Source organism: Narcine bancroftii, chromosome 5 (assembly GCF_036971445.1).
Source record: "Narcine bancroftii isolate sNarBan1 chromosome 5, sNarBan1.hap1, whole genome shotgun sequence".
Taxonomy (NCBI): Eukaryota; Metazoa; Chordata; class Chondrichthyes; order Torpediniformes; family Narcinidae; genus Narcine; species Narcine bancroftii.
In genome coordinates, this window is record NC_091473.1 from 219273093 (window position 1) to 219287086 (window position 13994).

The 13994-nt window shown below is 39.5% G+C and overlaps 1 protein-coding gene across 2 annotated transcripts in view; it reads left to right on the top strand.

Moving 5' to 3' along the window:
• kdm5ba (lysine demethylase 5Ba) overlaps positions 1-13994 on the top strand; it is a 138224-nt gene that overhangs the window by 9871 nt on the left and 114359 nt on the right. For both annotated transcript variants that reach the window (XM_069941294.1, XM_069941295.1), the window contains one exon: positions 9073-9207. In XM_069941294.1, the coding sequence (XP_069797395.1) occupies positions 9073-9207 (135 nt within the window). The remainder of the gene's footprint in view (positions 1-9072; positions 9208-13994) is intronic.

The following is a 13994-nucleotide window of genomic DNA, read 5'->3' on the forward strand; positions in this document are numbered from 1 at the left end:
GGTGTTCATGTGCAGTAAACCTGGTGACAGAAAATAAATCAATTCATCAGTGGTCTTTAATGAGGTTCATCAATTTGTGACATCTTTTGCATCAATAAGAGTATTTAATTGCATTCTCTAAATATTTGATGTTTATTGTTGCCATATTCTCTAACATCAGCTTCGGAGGAGGTCAGTGAATGCAAACTTAATTGGAACAGACAAATAAATACTTTGTATTTCAACTGAATGTAGTCAGTAGGTGGTCATTTGGCCCATCAGCTTCAACTTGGCACCCAGCAGAGCAATCCCATCACTCCCATCCTTCTAATTTTCAGGCAACTTTATCACACTCCCACAAAGTCCTCTTTGTTTTTTTTGCCACAAGGATACATTTATAATTAATTTACCTGTATATCTTTGGGATGTAGAGGGAACCGGAAACCCATGGAATCACAGGGAGAGCATGCAGGTTCCTTGAGGATAGGTTGGAATTTGGGTTACTGGAGTTAGAAGCATCAATTTCTCACTACAGCACCAGTGCAGCCCCTTTTAAGAGTAACCCATTACTTGAATGAATATTGCTGCAAATGACAGGCCTAATTTTATCCAGCATAAACTGGCCTTCATTGGTATCCCATGCACCATTTTGAATGAACCCTCCCCATGCTGGTATTCAAATGTATTTTAATAAATTGCCAATATTTTTCAAAGCAATCAGAAACATGGCGCTCAACATCAAGATTCAATTTATAATAAAGCAGTGTCATATAACACAAAATTCCTTTTGCCTGCTGTGGCAGACAGATTCGCCATCGGCAGAAATTGCCTGAAGCGCCCCCTATAGTCAGAGAAGCAAAAGAGAGTTCCTCCTTGGAGTCACCGAGTGTTCAGAGATTTGCCTCCAGTACTTCTGCAGCCACACAGAATCCAGTCCAAACAATTGGCAAGCCGAGCTCCAGATCCGAGCCTCTGACACGGTCAGGAACCCTTCAGTGCCTTCGGCACCCCTTCTCATCCTGTTTCTGATACCTGGTACCCCTCAAGCTAGTTTCGAGCCAGTTTCCAGCAGTCTGCAGCCTGGCTTGAGTCACCCATCAGTAGTCTCCAGCAGCCTATAGGCTCCGTGGGTTCCTCGCCTCAAGTTGCCAGCGGCCTGTTGCATGCGTGGATCTTTCAGCTGCAGAGCCCCCTCACTGGTCTGCCGCTGTAGTCACCGTCCCATGGGTTGTCTCCTCTGCTTCTTCTCAGATGGGGGTTGATCTCCCCCATTTCTGGTGCCCTGAACCAAACCTCTGTTTCCCTAGAGTCTGCAACCCCTCGAGGCTGCTGCGGATCAGTGGTGCCACCATCTTGGGTGCAGACCCTGAGGTCACAGGATTTTAAATAAAACTACTGTCAGCTCCTTTAACAGGTCGTTCAAAGCTTGTGTGGAGCTAATGGCAGTTAATTGGATCCCGTGGGAGCACTGTATCTCTGCTCCTTGCTTTCCATGGGTCTGCACCAGTGGCACTGCCGTTAGCAGATAGCAAAGCTAGCCTCCAAGTAGTGATCTCATATACTTGCTGTCTCGTCCTTTTATTGACATTTCAAAGACCAGAAAAGTTGCTTAACAGCAATGTAGAAGTCTGCGGTGAGTTTTAATATCTTGGTCTCTGCCTGATCATAATTGGAAAACACAAGACCAATCTGATGCACTATTCTAAGCCATTTCTGTTAATTCAAACACAAATGTACTACCAAAGGTACTTGAAATGTGTTACTTTTGTGGGTGCTATGAATTGTGCTGAGAACAAAGTGAACTTTTTAAAGTAACAAATGTATGCTTGAATCTAAAAGGATTTGTAAAACTGGGAAATTACATTAGAAAGTATGATGGTGGGTAGCCCAGAATTAATACAAATTTTAAGTCAAAGAGTCTTATTGGTTAGACCATAGAATAGTACAGCACAGGAACAAATATATCTGTCGAACATAAAGGTGATGGGTCCGTTATTGTCACATAATACTACATTTAGAATGTAACAAACTTGAAATTTTTCGACTTTTGTCGACTAAGGCAGACAGTCACCACTTTGCCCAGCGCCTCTCACGTGATATCCAAATTAATCTAAAATCTCTTGCTTGCATTTGGCAGATATTCATCCATACCTTTCTCATTTGTGTGTTTATCAAGAAGGCCTTTAAATGCTACTATTGTATCTGCTTCCTCCACTGCTCCTGCCAGCCTTTTTCAGACACCTACCATTCTATGCAAATTAAAAAAAAATGATCATTCCACATTTCTAACTTAAATTTCCACCCCCTCACATTTCCTCTAGTATGTCATAATTTTACCCTGTGGTCCTCCCAATCAATTCCTCTGACGCTCCAGAGAAAACAGCCCAAGTTTGACCCATATCTCCCCCATAACCTGTACTCTTTAAACCAGGCAACATCTTGGTAAGCTTCTGTACCCGTCTCAAAGCCTCCGCATCCTTCTTGTAATGGGGTGATCAGAATTGGACAGAGTAGTCCATATGCAACCAAACCAAAGTTTTTGAGTGGCTGCAACGTGACCTCATTATTTTTATACTCTGTGCCCTGCCCAATGAAGCCAAGCATACCATACACAGAAATAGCAGCAAGCAAGGGGATTGAGAACATTTTAGAATACTGAAAAAGAAGACCAAGAATGTGATGGGGGATGGGAATCTCTGCAGCGAGACTAGCGAAAGTAAGAAAAGAGAAGTAAAAGTTCAAGGCAGAAAAGTTAAAAGCAAAAGACAAAACAACATTGGCATTAGATTTTGAAAAGTCAATCCATCTAAGGCCGTTTTACTTGTGCTCATGACATTTGAAACAAGATTCATGAGCTGGTGGCACAAATCAGTGCATTGGTATGATTTAAATTATTGGCTCCAACGTGCAAAACATTGAATAGATCTACTTAGAGGTTAAGATTAGTAAAAGGAAAAATTAATTGATGAGAGTAGAATATAGGCCACCAAATAATGTTGCGATTGCATAGGCAGTAAATGTAGAAATTGGGGCATGCATGATTGGGAAGGCAATTTTCTTGGATGATTTTTAACTTGCATATATTGACTGGCCCCTCCTTGAAGGTTCAAATAGGAACTAGTGAGTGTTGGGAGCTGTGCATTGTTTCAAGTAAATTTAAATAGAAACAGAGTGAAAACCTTGTTGACAGCTGAGTGTTGGAAGCTTGTTTTGTTTCAGGTGAATTTAAATAGAACACAGGTGTTCTTACTCCAATTGGTTGGAGACTGAGGTATGGACCAAGCAGCAAATAAAAAGACTGCTCAAGCAGAGGAGCCAGTATGCGAGTAGCTTGGTGGTGAGGGCTTTGGTGGGGTTGTAGGGTAAGGTAAGAACAACCATGTTGAGGAACAAAAGGATTTTGCAAAGAGGTACGGGTAAGGAAAGGTTTTTCTAATATTTTTTTCTCTTATTTCATAGATAGTGGAATGACAGCCAGGCCAGGATATGCTTCTCTTGCAGAATGTGGATAGTCAAGGAAGTCAACAGAATCCCTGACTACTTCATCTGTGAGGTGCATCCAACTGCAAATGTATTCAGGAAAGTTTTCTAAATCAATATATTGAGGTACCAACCTGAGAGAGTGTAATACTAGATCTCCTATTAGGGAATGAGACAGGACAGGTTATGAAAATATGTGTAGTTTCAAAGTAATTGAGAATCTCTTCCTGGTGACATGCGTGATTTCACATTTGGAAGGATTGAACTGCATGCCCCATTTTTGTGACCATTCTACTATGCAAGCAAGATATTTTTGGAGAGCATCCTCGTCATCACCTGACTTAATTGGACAGTATACGAAACAGTCATCCAAACGGTCTAGTGGTGCTAGACTTTTCCATGAATGTTGTTGATGTAGAGTTTTAAAAAAAAAAAACAAAAGTGGGGCTAACATTGTGCCCTGGTGCGTATCACTTAACACTGGATGCCATTCAGAGCTTTTTCCATTCATGCACATCTGCTGAAGACGTTTCTTCAAGAAACTGGAAATCCACCTTTTAGTGTTGGAGCGAATACTTTAGTAGTCCAGCTTCTTAAGTAATCTTTGGTGGGAAATGACATCAAATGCTTTGTAGAAATCAGTGATTACATTATTTACATTTTTTGCCAGGTCATTTGTCAGGATAAGATAGGACTCGCATGATCTATGCTTCCTAAATGCATGCTGATTATCAGCAAGAATATTGTGATTGCTAAGCTGCCTCATCATGTAGCTGTCTATTATGTGCTCTAGAAGTTTGCAGCAGGTGCTTGTTGATGAAACAGGACGATAATTTGCCAGCTTGATGGTTGATCCCTTCATGAAGAAAGGAGTGATGTTTGCCTTTCTCCAATCCAGGGGAAGGTCACCTGAGTCGAGGAACTGCTGGAAGATAAACTGCAGAATAGGAGCTAGTTCTTCAGCCTGATTCTAAATCTGGTCTTGCCCAACAGCTTTTGCTGCATTGATGTTAAGCAGTAACTTTTTGACACCTTCAACCTCAATTGTGATAGAAGGCATATCTATATATGGGCTGGGTGTAGGTAGGGAAAAGATGAAGGATCTATATCTTCCTGGATAAAGACATTTTGGAATTGGTCCGCAAGAGCTTCTACTTTCTCCTGGTCCTCAGGGATCAGACATTTATTCATCTTAAGCATGTGGACACTAGTGTTCGTCTGTTCATGTTGGTTTCATGTATCTCCAAAAATCCTTAGGATGCTCTCATTCAAGGATTGTAGAAACATGTTGTTTATGGGCACTCCTAATGGTACTGTCAACTTGCTTTCGCACTCTGGTGAATTTATCCCACTTCGATCTTCCGTATGGGTGTAAAATTTCTTTCTTACTGCGAGATGTTTTAATTTTGCAGAAAACCAAGGAGGATGCATGTGGCCTTTAATAAGTTTGAGGGACATGATTTGTGACAATATCATTTAGTGAGTCTCTTAGCTATACCCAGTTGTCTTCAATAGGCTCTTTATCTGGTTGCAAATTGAATCAATCTTTCCCAAGTTGTTTTGCTAAAACTTTGAATTGCTCGCCGTTCACCCTTCTCCAAAAAGGGAGATTTTTACGAGGTGGTGCAGAAGGGATTTTAGTCTTAGTGTGCAGTTTTGGTTGGATGATAAAGTGATAACTAATTCCAGCACTAGACAAGTCTGGATGTGTAGTTAATAATAAGTCTAAGGTGTTTTCAGTGCCATTTGTATCATCATGTCTGGTAGGGAAAGTGACTTCTTGGGACAGGTGATTATTCGGAATCAGATTAGTCAGGGCTCTTGGAGCGAATCTTTTGGATTGTTTTGGTTTGCCAACAGACCAATCTACACCTGGGGCATTAAAATCACTCGCCTAAGATGATAAACTGAGAGCATGACGAGGCATTTATTTTGGAGATGCTGGAGTTAAGGTCTAGAAGAGGCCTGGACTTTGGATCAGGTAGGCAGTAAAAGTGTAACTTGACATCAAATTTGCTCTGAGTTGCTGCCCAAGTCGATTCTTTCAAAACATTGAATAGAATTGTTCACGCTGATATTAAAAGCACCTTGATAGTTTGTCTTTTCTAAATATTTTGAGGTGAGGATGGAATATCTCAGAAGATTTGATTGAGGGATCAGTCCTTATTAGGATGTCTGGATTTTCGGTTTTGATAAATGAATTAAACACAGCTGATTTTCCTTTTATACTGCAGCAGTTGATGATAGCAATTTTAGTCCCATTACTATTATTAGTATCCTTGTGAGTACTGTTCTTTCTAGTATTTCAAGTTTTATTGTGAACATTGGATTGGTTTCTTTGTCCCTCAACATTATTGACGGTTGGTACCAGTAGGAGGGGAGGCAGGGGATCGCCATAAATGGGGGAGTTACTTTTGCCATTTTTCCTAACAATGGTCCAGCATCCTTTGCTTTAACGCATTCCAGTCAGGGAGGTTTTTTCACTGCTTTCGTTTCATGAGTCCGCCCAGAAGCTGTTTTTAATTCTAGGATTCCTATCTCATATCCAGTATAATACTGTGAATTGTCAGAGACTGGGCTGCCTGGGGAGTACCCACAAATATTTCCTGTGAAGGTTATACGAGGGCATCGGTGTGGTTTACACATCACTGCCACCACTGCAATCCTGCTGGCTGTCCAACTAGGTTTTGCTTTCAGTTTTGGCACCAACACTTTTTTGTACTAAGGAGGCATAGCTGCAATGATGTCCACAAGCTTGGGTTGTGAAGTCCATCTATACTTTGAGGCTGTCTTTGTTTTAACTTTAAGGATCACATCCTTCCCTTGCATATGGGCTTCAATCAGCTCTTTAAGGACATCGGCAATTATCATCATCTTCTCAGCATGGCTGAACACTGACATTTTTCTCTCACCTGCTTCAAGGATTTCACTCAGCTGCCAGGGTTTGGATCCTGGCAAGGACTGCAGATCCAAATTACCATAATTCTCCTGGACTCCTTTTGCTCCACACCTGGTCCCAGAAGAAGGCAAATGAAGTGTTGCAGTTCATATCTAGAGGAATAAGATACAGGAGTAGGGATGTGATATTGAGGCTTTATAAGGCACTGATACAGTTTTGGCCCATGTCTCTGTGCCAAACTTGATGCCCAATTTTCACTAAAACTTTGTAGTTTGCACAAGATGTATCCCTCTATTCCATGTACATTTACATGTCTATGTAGAAGCCTCTTAAGTATGTCTGTTTTATCTAGTTCCATCATTACTCCTGGCAGCCTGCTCCAGGCACTTTTCCGGGGGGGGGGGGGGAAACATGTCAAGCATATCTTTAAACTCATCCCCCCCCACCCCCCGTCCCCATCTTAAATGCATGATCTCTAGTGTGATATTTTTATTCAGGGAAAAAAAATTATATCCACCTCATCAATGCCTCTCATAATTTTATACACTTCTAAGTTGCCCGTCAGCCTCTGACTTTCCAGAGAAAACAACCCAAATTTATCCAATCTCTGCCTGTAGCTTACACTCTCGAGGCAACATGCTGATAAATTTCTTTTGCATCCTTTCTAAAGCTTCCACATCCTCCTAATTGGATGCCCAAAATATTCCAAATACATCCTAACCAAAGTTCAACAAATGTGCAACATGACTTCCTTACTTTTACATTCAGTGCCCTGCCCAGTGAAGTTAAGCGTACCATACGCCCCCATTACCATGCTTGTGTTGCCACTTTCAAGGAGCTATTGACCTGAACCCTCAGATCCTTCTGCATAAAGTTTGTCCATAAATAATTTGATTTCCTGAAGTGCAACATCTCACATTTGTATGGATTCAGCCCCATTTGTTAGTTCTCTGCCCATATTTGTAACTGATCTATTGTAGCGGCGGCTACTCTGCTAACTGAAGGATTGCACAATCAGACGGGTTGAGTTCAGTGAGCAAAAACTGATTTATTGCAGGCTGCCTGGCTGGTCTTGTATTCCCAGCCCGGATCTGGCTGAGAACCATGCTGGGGTGCCTTGACGTCACCGGGGTGTTACGTGGGTCCCCAAGCATGGGCTTCTGAGCCCGGTGCCGAGGTCGGGAGGAAACCCCTGACGGCGCCATTTTGGCCGGTTGCCCCGCTGGTTGCGTGAAAAGTGGGGGAAGTTTGCCTGTCTAATGGGGTGCCGCAACACTATCCTTTAGTAGTAAGTGGATGGCAAGGTAAGAGAACCTTCGATGATAAGAGAGGTTCGTCTAGTTTTTAAAAAAAAAACACAAAGAAGAATATGCAAAATTTAGGAAGCCAAAATTGATGAGCAAGTTTGTTGTACAAGGTGAGATTTGAGTCAACTGGGCCAATGTCCCATAGAGTTTGAAGTATGAGGTAATCTCATTGAAGCTTGCACATTTCTTAGCGTTTGACCTGCTGGCTATGGAGTCTAGAAACAGGAACCAATTTTTAAAAAAAATTATATGATTTTGAACTAAAATGAAGAGTCATCTTGGCACTCAAGATGTCGAATCTTTTGAATTGTTTACCCTGGAGAGTTCTGGAGACTTTCAAACAGATTGCAGATTTGTGTTCAAATTTAAATTTAGACATGCAGCATGGTAACAGACCCTTCCAGGCCACGAGCCTGTGCCGCCAAAATACCACAATTAACCTACAACCCCTGTACGTTTTTGAAGAGTGGAAGGAAACTGAAGTGCCCAGAGGAAACCCTTGTAGATGTGGGAAGAACATACAGACAGCACTGGATTAGAACCTGGGTCATTGGCTCTATAACAGCATTACGTTAACCATGCCAGGTTTTAAAACCATGTTTTATTCTTCCATGTAGCACTTGATGTATTTTTATGAGCAACCAGAACTGTCAGAATTTGTGATTGGAGTTGTTAGCAGGTTCAGGGAGTTCCAAATCTGCTGTGGTAGAGGTCATATTTTCCAGTGCTTAAGATCAGACCATTTATTTGAAGAGATTTTTTATGGTTGGAAGGAAGAAAAATTAGAAATAAGGTACTTGTAGTACTGTAAATTTTCAGTGTATTTGGTCTTTTGAATTAATGATTTGTAATAGTTTTTGAATGCCTCTTCATATCAGGAACATCAGGAAGCATTGAAGAATCTTGACTGTTTTGGTAGCTAAAAAGATGAGTACATTTCAATAGCCAATCTATTCTCGTTAATGTATGAGAATCGATTTGGTCCTTGCGTAGCTCAATGGCCTCATAGAGGGGTTCTGGAATCTATTCGAGATATTGCATGTCTGTCTCTCTAAATCCAAGATGAACATTTCTTCCCAATTATTTGTCTGATAATTTTATGATGATTGTATGCTTGGCCTGCATACAGGTTAGCCAATCATAAGCTTGCACTGATGCTAACAGCAAATAATATCAAAAAAGATAGTTGTCACAGAGATCATTACATCCTTTGGACACATCATTTCTTTGACCTTTTTTTTTCAGCTGCATTTCTTGATCTGCAGCTTTCAAAAGGAAAGCCAACTGCTACCAGGCTGGAAATTGCCATGCCATTGATATCCATCTCTGGAATAAATTTCATTAATAAATGAAAAGAACTAAAAAAAATCAGATGCTACATTATATTGCTAAACCTTATATTTACAGTGTGTACAGAAGCCAAGTCTGATCAATGATGAGAAAGACCAAGAGTATAAGCCACATGATATTGTTCAGAGACAGTCATTGCAGTCCTTGGACATGACGCTACCAGCACGACGTGCAAAACGTATGCGATCAGAGGTGGGTGTAAATTTGCAAGTGACAGTACATTTTTATCTTTTTTGATGCACAGAATGAACCAATTTTTAAATAAAAATCCTTAAATGGGTGGATACTTTGTTAAAAAAAGATTTCTGATGTGCCAGTCAAATATTCATGATGTACATTTTTGTGATACTATTCAAATTTTTAAAAAGTTGATCTTCCATAGCATTGAACAAGAAAGTCTGCTGATACTATGACTGTAGTGTAATGCATGAAAATGTGCTGGAGAAACTCAGCAGGTCACCCAGTATATATAGGAAGTGAAGGGTAACTGACATTTCTGACCTGAGCCTGTCAAAGTATTAGGAAAAAGCAGGCCCACCTTTTTGTTCTTGTCTTGACAAAGGTCTCTGGCCTGAAAAGATAGTTACCCTTTGCTTCCTATAAATCAGAATTTATTGTCATGAACAAGTCATGAAATTCATCTTGGATTTTGCATAATAGTGCACAAAAAGTAAGGCAGTGTCGATTGTTCATTGATTATTCAGGAATCTGATGGCACCGGGGCAGAAACTGTCCTTGTGCCATTTAGTGCTTGTCTTGAGGCTCCTATGCCTCTTTCCCAATGGTAGCAGAGTGAAGAGGTATGGCCTGAGTGGTGGGGGTCTTTGAGGATAGAGGCTGCTTTTTTAAGACACCACCTCCTGTACATGTCCTTGGTGGAGTGAAGACTGGTGACTGTGATGTCGCAGGCCAAGTTAACAACCCTCTGGAGTTTATTCTTGTCCTGAGGGTTGGTGCCTCCAACCAGCCAAAATGTTCTTCACGGTACACCTTTAGATGTTTACAAGAGTCTTCAGTGACATATCAAATCTCCTCTGACACCTCACAAAGTATAGCCACTGATGAGCTGCCTTTGGGGTTGCATGAACGTGGAGGCTCCAGGCCAGATCCTGGGAGATGTTGACACCCATGAATTTGAAGTTCTTAATCCTCTCTGCAACTAAACCCTCAATGAGGACTGGGTCATATTCCCCTGACTTCCTCCTGAAGTCCACAATAATCTCCTTGGTTTTGCTGATGTTGTTGTCGTTACACCATTCACCGAGCTGATGTATCTCCCTCCTCTATGCTTCCTTAATGTTGTTTGTGATTCTGCCAACAACTGTGGTGTCATTGGCAAACTTGTAGATGACATTGGAATTGTGCCTGGCCCTACAGGAGAGCAGTGGGCTAAGCACGCATCTTGTGGTGTGCCTGCGTTGATCAATGAGGACGAGACGTTTCCAATTCCAATAAGAAAGTCAAGGATCGAGTTGCACAGTGGGGGGGGGGGGGGGGGATACAGAGGCTTAGAGTTTGTAGCTTCTTGGCCATCACTGAGGGAATAATAGTATTGAAGGCTGAGCTGTTGTCTATGAAGAGCAGCTGTATGTATGAATTGCTGTTTTCGAGGTGATCCAGAGCTGAGTGCAGAGCCATGGATTAATAGTGACAATAGGTAAATTGCAGTGGGTCCAGACCTTCATTTAGGTAAGTGTTAATTCTGGATATGATCACCATCTTGAAGCATTTCTTCACAGTAGAAGTTAGCCTAATTATACTTGTCATTTGTTTCTAATTACTCTGTACCAAGTATTAATCCAGCTCTATTTTGATGGTTTATTCTGTTATCAGTTGCAAAGCAATTTGTATTTTTTTTTAACTTCATTTATTCGTTCAAAAAACAAATAATATATGACATGCACAGCAATTAAACATGAACATGAATTTTTATATATATAATATTTTTTAATGCCACCCTTTAGCCAACTCTCCTAAGGAGAGCCATAAAAAAATATTTAAAAAAAAGTTAAATATACATATTAAAATCTAATCAATATAAATTGAAATGTAAATATTCTGAGTATAACAGCCACTTATTAATAAAAAATTATAATTATCATGTGAAACATGTAATTTTTTCCATTATTAAACAATATTTCATCTCATTATGCCATCTATTAATATCAATCAATTCCACATACTAGCAATACATTTTTTCGCTACGGATAAAGCTAAATATACAAAAGCAAGCTGGAATTTATCTAATCCCAAACCTTTCAGAGGTTGCAAACTACCCAATAAAAATACTGTTGGATCTAAAACTATTTTAATCTTAGACAGGTATTTTAAATATGATTGATTTTTCTTCCAAAAAGATTGTATATGTCTTTGGCTTGGCTTCGCGGACGAAGATTTATGGAGGGGGTAAAAAGTCCACGTCAGCTGCAGGCTCATTTGTGGCTGACAAGTCCGATGCGGGACAGGCAGACACGGTTGCAGCGGTTGCAGGGGAAAATTGGTTGGTTGGGGTTGGGTGTTGGGTTTTTCCTCCTTTGCCTTTTGTCAGTGAGGTGGTAACCAAACAGCATGAAAAAAAGTTCCAACTGTATCACCACATCTAAAACACAAATCTGATTCATTAAAACCTTATTTTTTTAATTTTTCAGGTGTCAAATATAATTGATGTAAAAAATTGTAATTAATCATTACATAACCTGCATTTATCAATCTAGTTACACTATCATAACAGATATCTAACCAATCCTCTTCAGAAAAAATAAAACCAATATCCGCTTCCCATTTAATTGTAGATCTATCTCAACCCTTTTTATCCATACCAGCCTGTAATATTTGATACATAAATGAAATATAACCCTTCTCAGGTATCTTCATGAGAAAAGTCTCAAATTTAGTCATTTTAGGTAATTTAATACCTCTACCAAACATGCATTTTACCAAAGATCGAATTTGATAATAAAGAATTCTTATCAATACCAAAATCTTCCCTCATCTGATTAAAAGATAAAAACTTGCCCTCTTTAAAACAATCTCCAAAATTTTTCACACCTTTAAATCTCCAATGCAATAAACTTTGATTATGTATTGAAAAAGAAATAAGTTGATTATTATACAGCGGAGTCAAAGCCAATAATTTACCCCTAGAGCCTTTCATTTTATTTTTCTTTATCCATAACTTCATTAAATGTTTTAGTATAGGCACATTACATTGTTGTAACAATTTTATATTCCACCTAAACAAAAATTGATGTATTTCAAATTCATAAATACTTGCCATCTCAATTTTAGCCCAACTAGGAGGCCGTACCAAATCCATCAATGAACTAATAAATTTAAGTTGGCTGCTTCATAATAATTTTGAAAATATGGTAAACGTAGTCCCCCAACTCATACTTCCGTTAATTTATTCAAATCTACTCTCGAAAATTTACCCTTCCATAAGCAATTTGTATTTTCTCTGGTTCCAGTGAAACCATAAAATGTCCAATAAAAAATGTATTTTATCCTGATATAATTTGTATGTGGTGGTATGTGTGTACAAGTACAATCCTTAGTTTTCAGTTCATCTGTGTAGAGCCAGATTTTACCATATTGAATCATGACCAAACTCGAAGAGAACTTGGATGTTTCTCTGTCTTGTATAATGTGATCTTTTAAAATTGTATTTTGAAGATGGTTCATAAAGGAATGATTGAGAGATGAGATGGAGGAAGGATGGATCAAGGCTGAGCAACAATAGCTATAATGGAAGAGGTGGCAATGCGAGAAGATGGAGTTAAAGGAGTAGATTAAAGTATGAGAACCGGTTGCAAGGGGAAAAGAGAGGAACACTAGTTGAAACATCTGCCCGAAATAAATAGAGCTCCACCAATGTGTTGTTGGCATGGGATGTACAACAACAATATGCAGAATAATCAAGAGTCACTATTTCTGGTGAATAGTTTTGAACCTCTCCAATTTTGGAGGCTAGAAGGGAAGCATGTTCTAATAATAGTGACAGTGAGGAAAGGAGAACTGGTGAAAGGGGAAAGGACTGAAAATAATATACAGTATATGCATGGGACATTAATATTTCTCAGGTGATCATACATTGCTGGATCCAAGAAACCAATTATATGGAACCTACTAGGAGTTTTAGAAAGGATGCAGCAAAAGTTTGGAAATGTTAGCTTTCTCAGCTTCAGAGAATTTAAGCTTGCAATCATTAGAAATTTTTGAAGACAAGGGAGCAGAAAAATATGGTTTAAAAATGATTGTAGATGTCTACTGTGATCCAGTGTTACCTTGCTTTTTTTCCTCAATGGCTAGTGTCTATTTGCTGGATTTCCCCCACCCCACCACAGGACTAGTGGGAATGATGAAGACATCTGAAAAATTGCATGTAGATTGGGATAACCAAACTGGTAGCAGTTTAGTGAAGGAGAATTTCCTGGAGTGTGTCAGGGATGGCTTCCTTGACCAATGTGTCAGGGGACCAATTACAGAGCAGACAATCCTAGACTGAGTGTGTTGCTAACCTTGTATTATGTAGCTCCCTGGGAATAGGTAACAGCATGGTGAAACTTTGCACGTGGGTGGCTCGTGACACCGTTAATTCATACACTTTACAAAATTATATAAAAAAAACTATTACAATTCACTATTTGTAAAATACATAATAAATTAGTAATCTACCCCACCCAACCACCCTACTACAAAAAAAAACATCTACCCCTACCCCCTCATATTAACAGAGCCTTTTACAAATGTCAATTGTTAACATACCCAAGGTGAGTGCCTTTTTGTTATAAAGAAAGAAAATATATTCAGACCCATATATTTTAAATATGGTTCCCACATTTTAGTAAAAAGATAATTATTATGTAAATTGTTATCTTTTCTAAATAAATTCACGATTTCAACTCATTATTGCCATCTTTGAATATTTATCTCTGCATCATTCTTCCATGTTACCGCAATACATTTTCTAGCCACAGCTA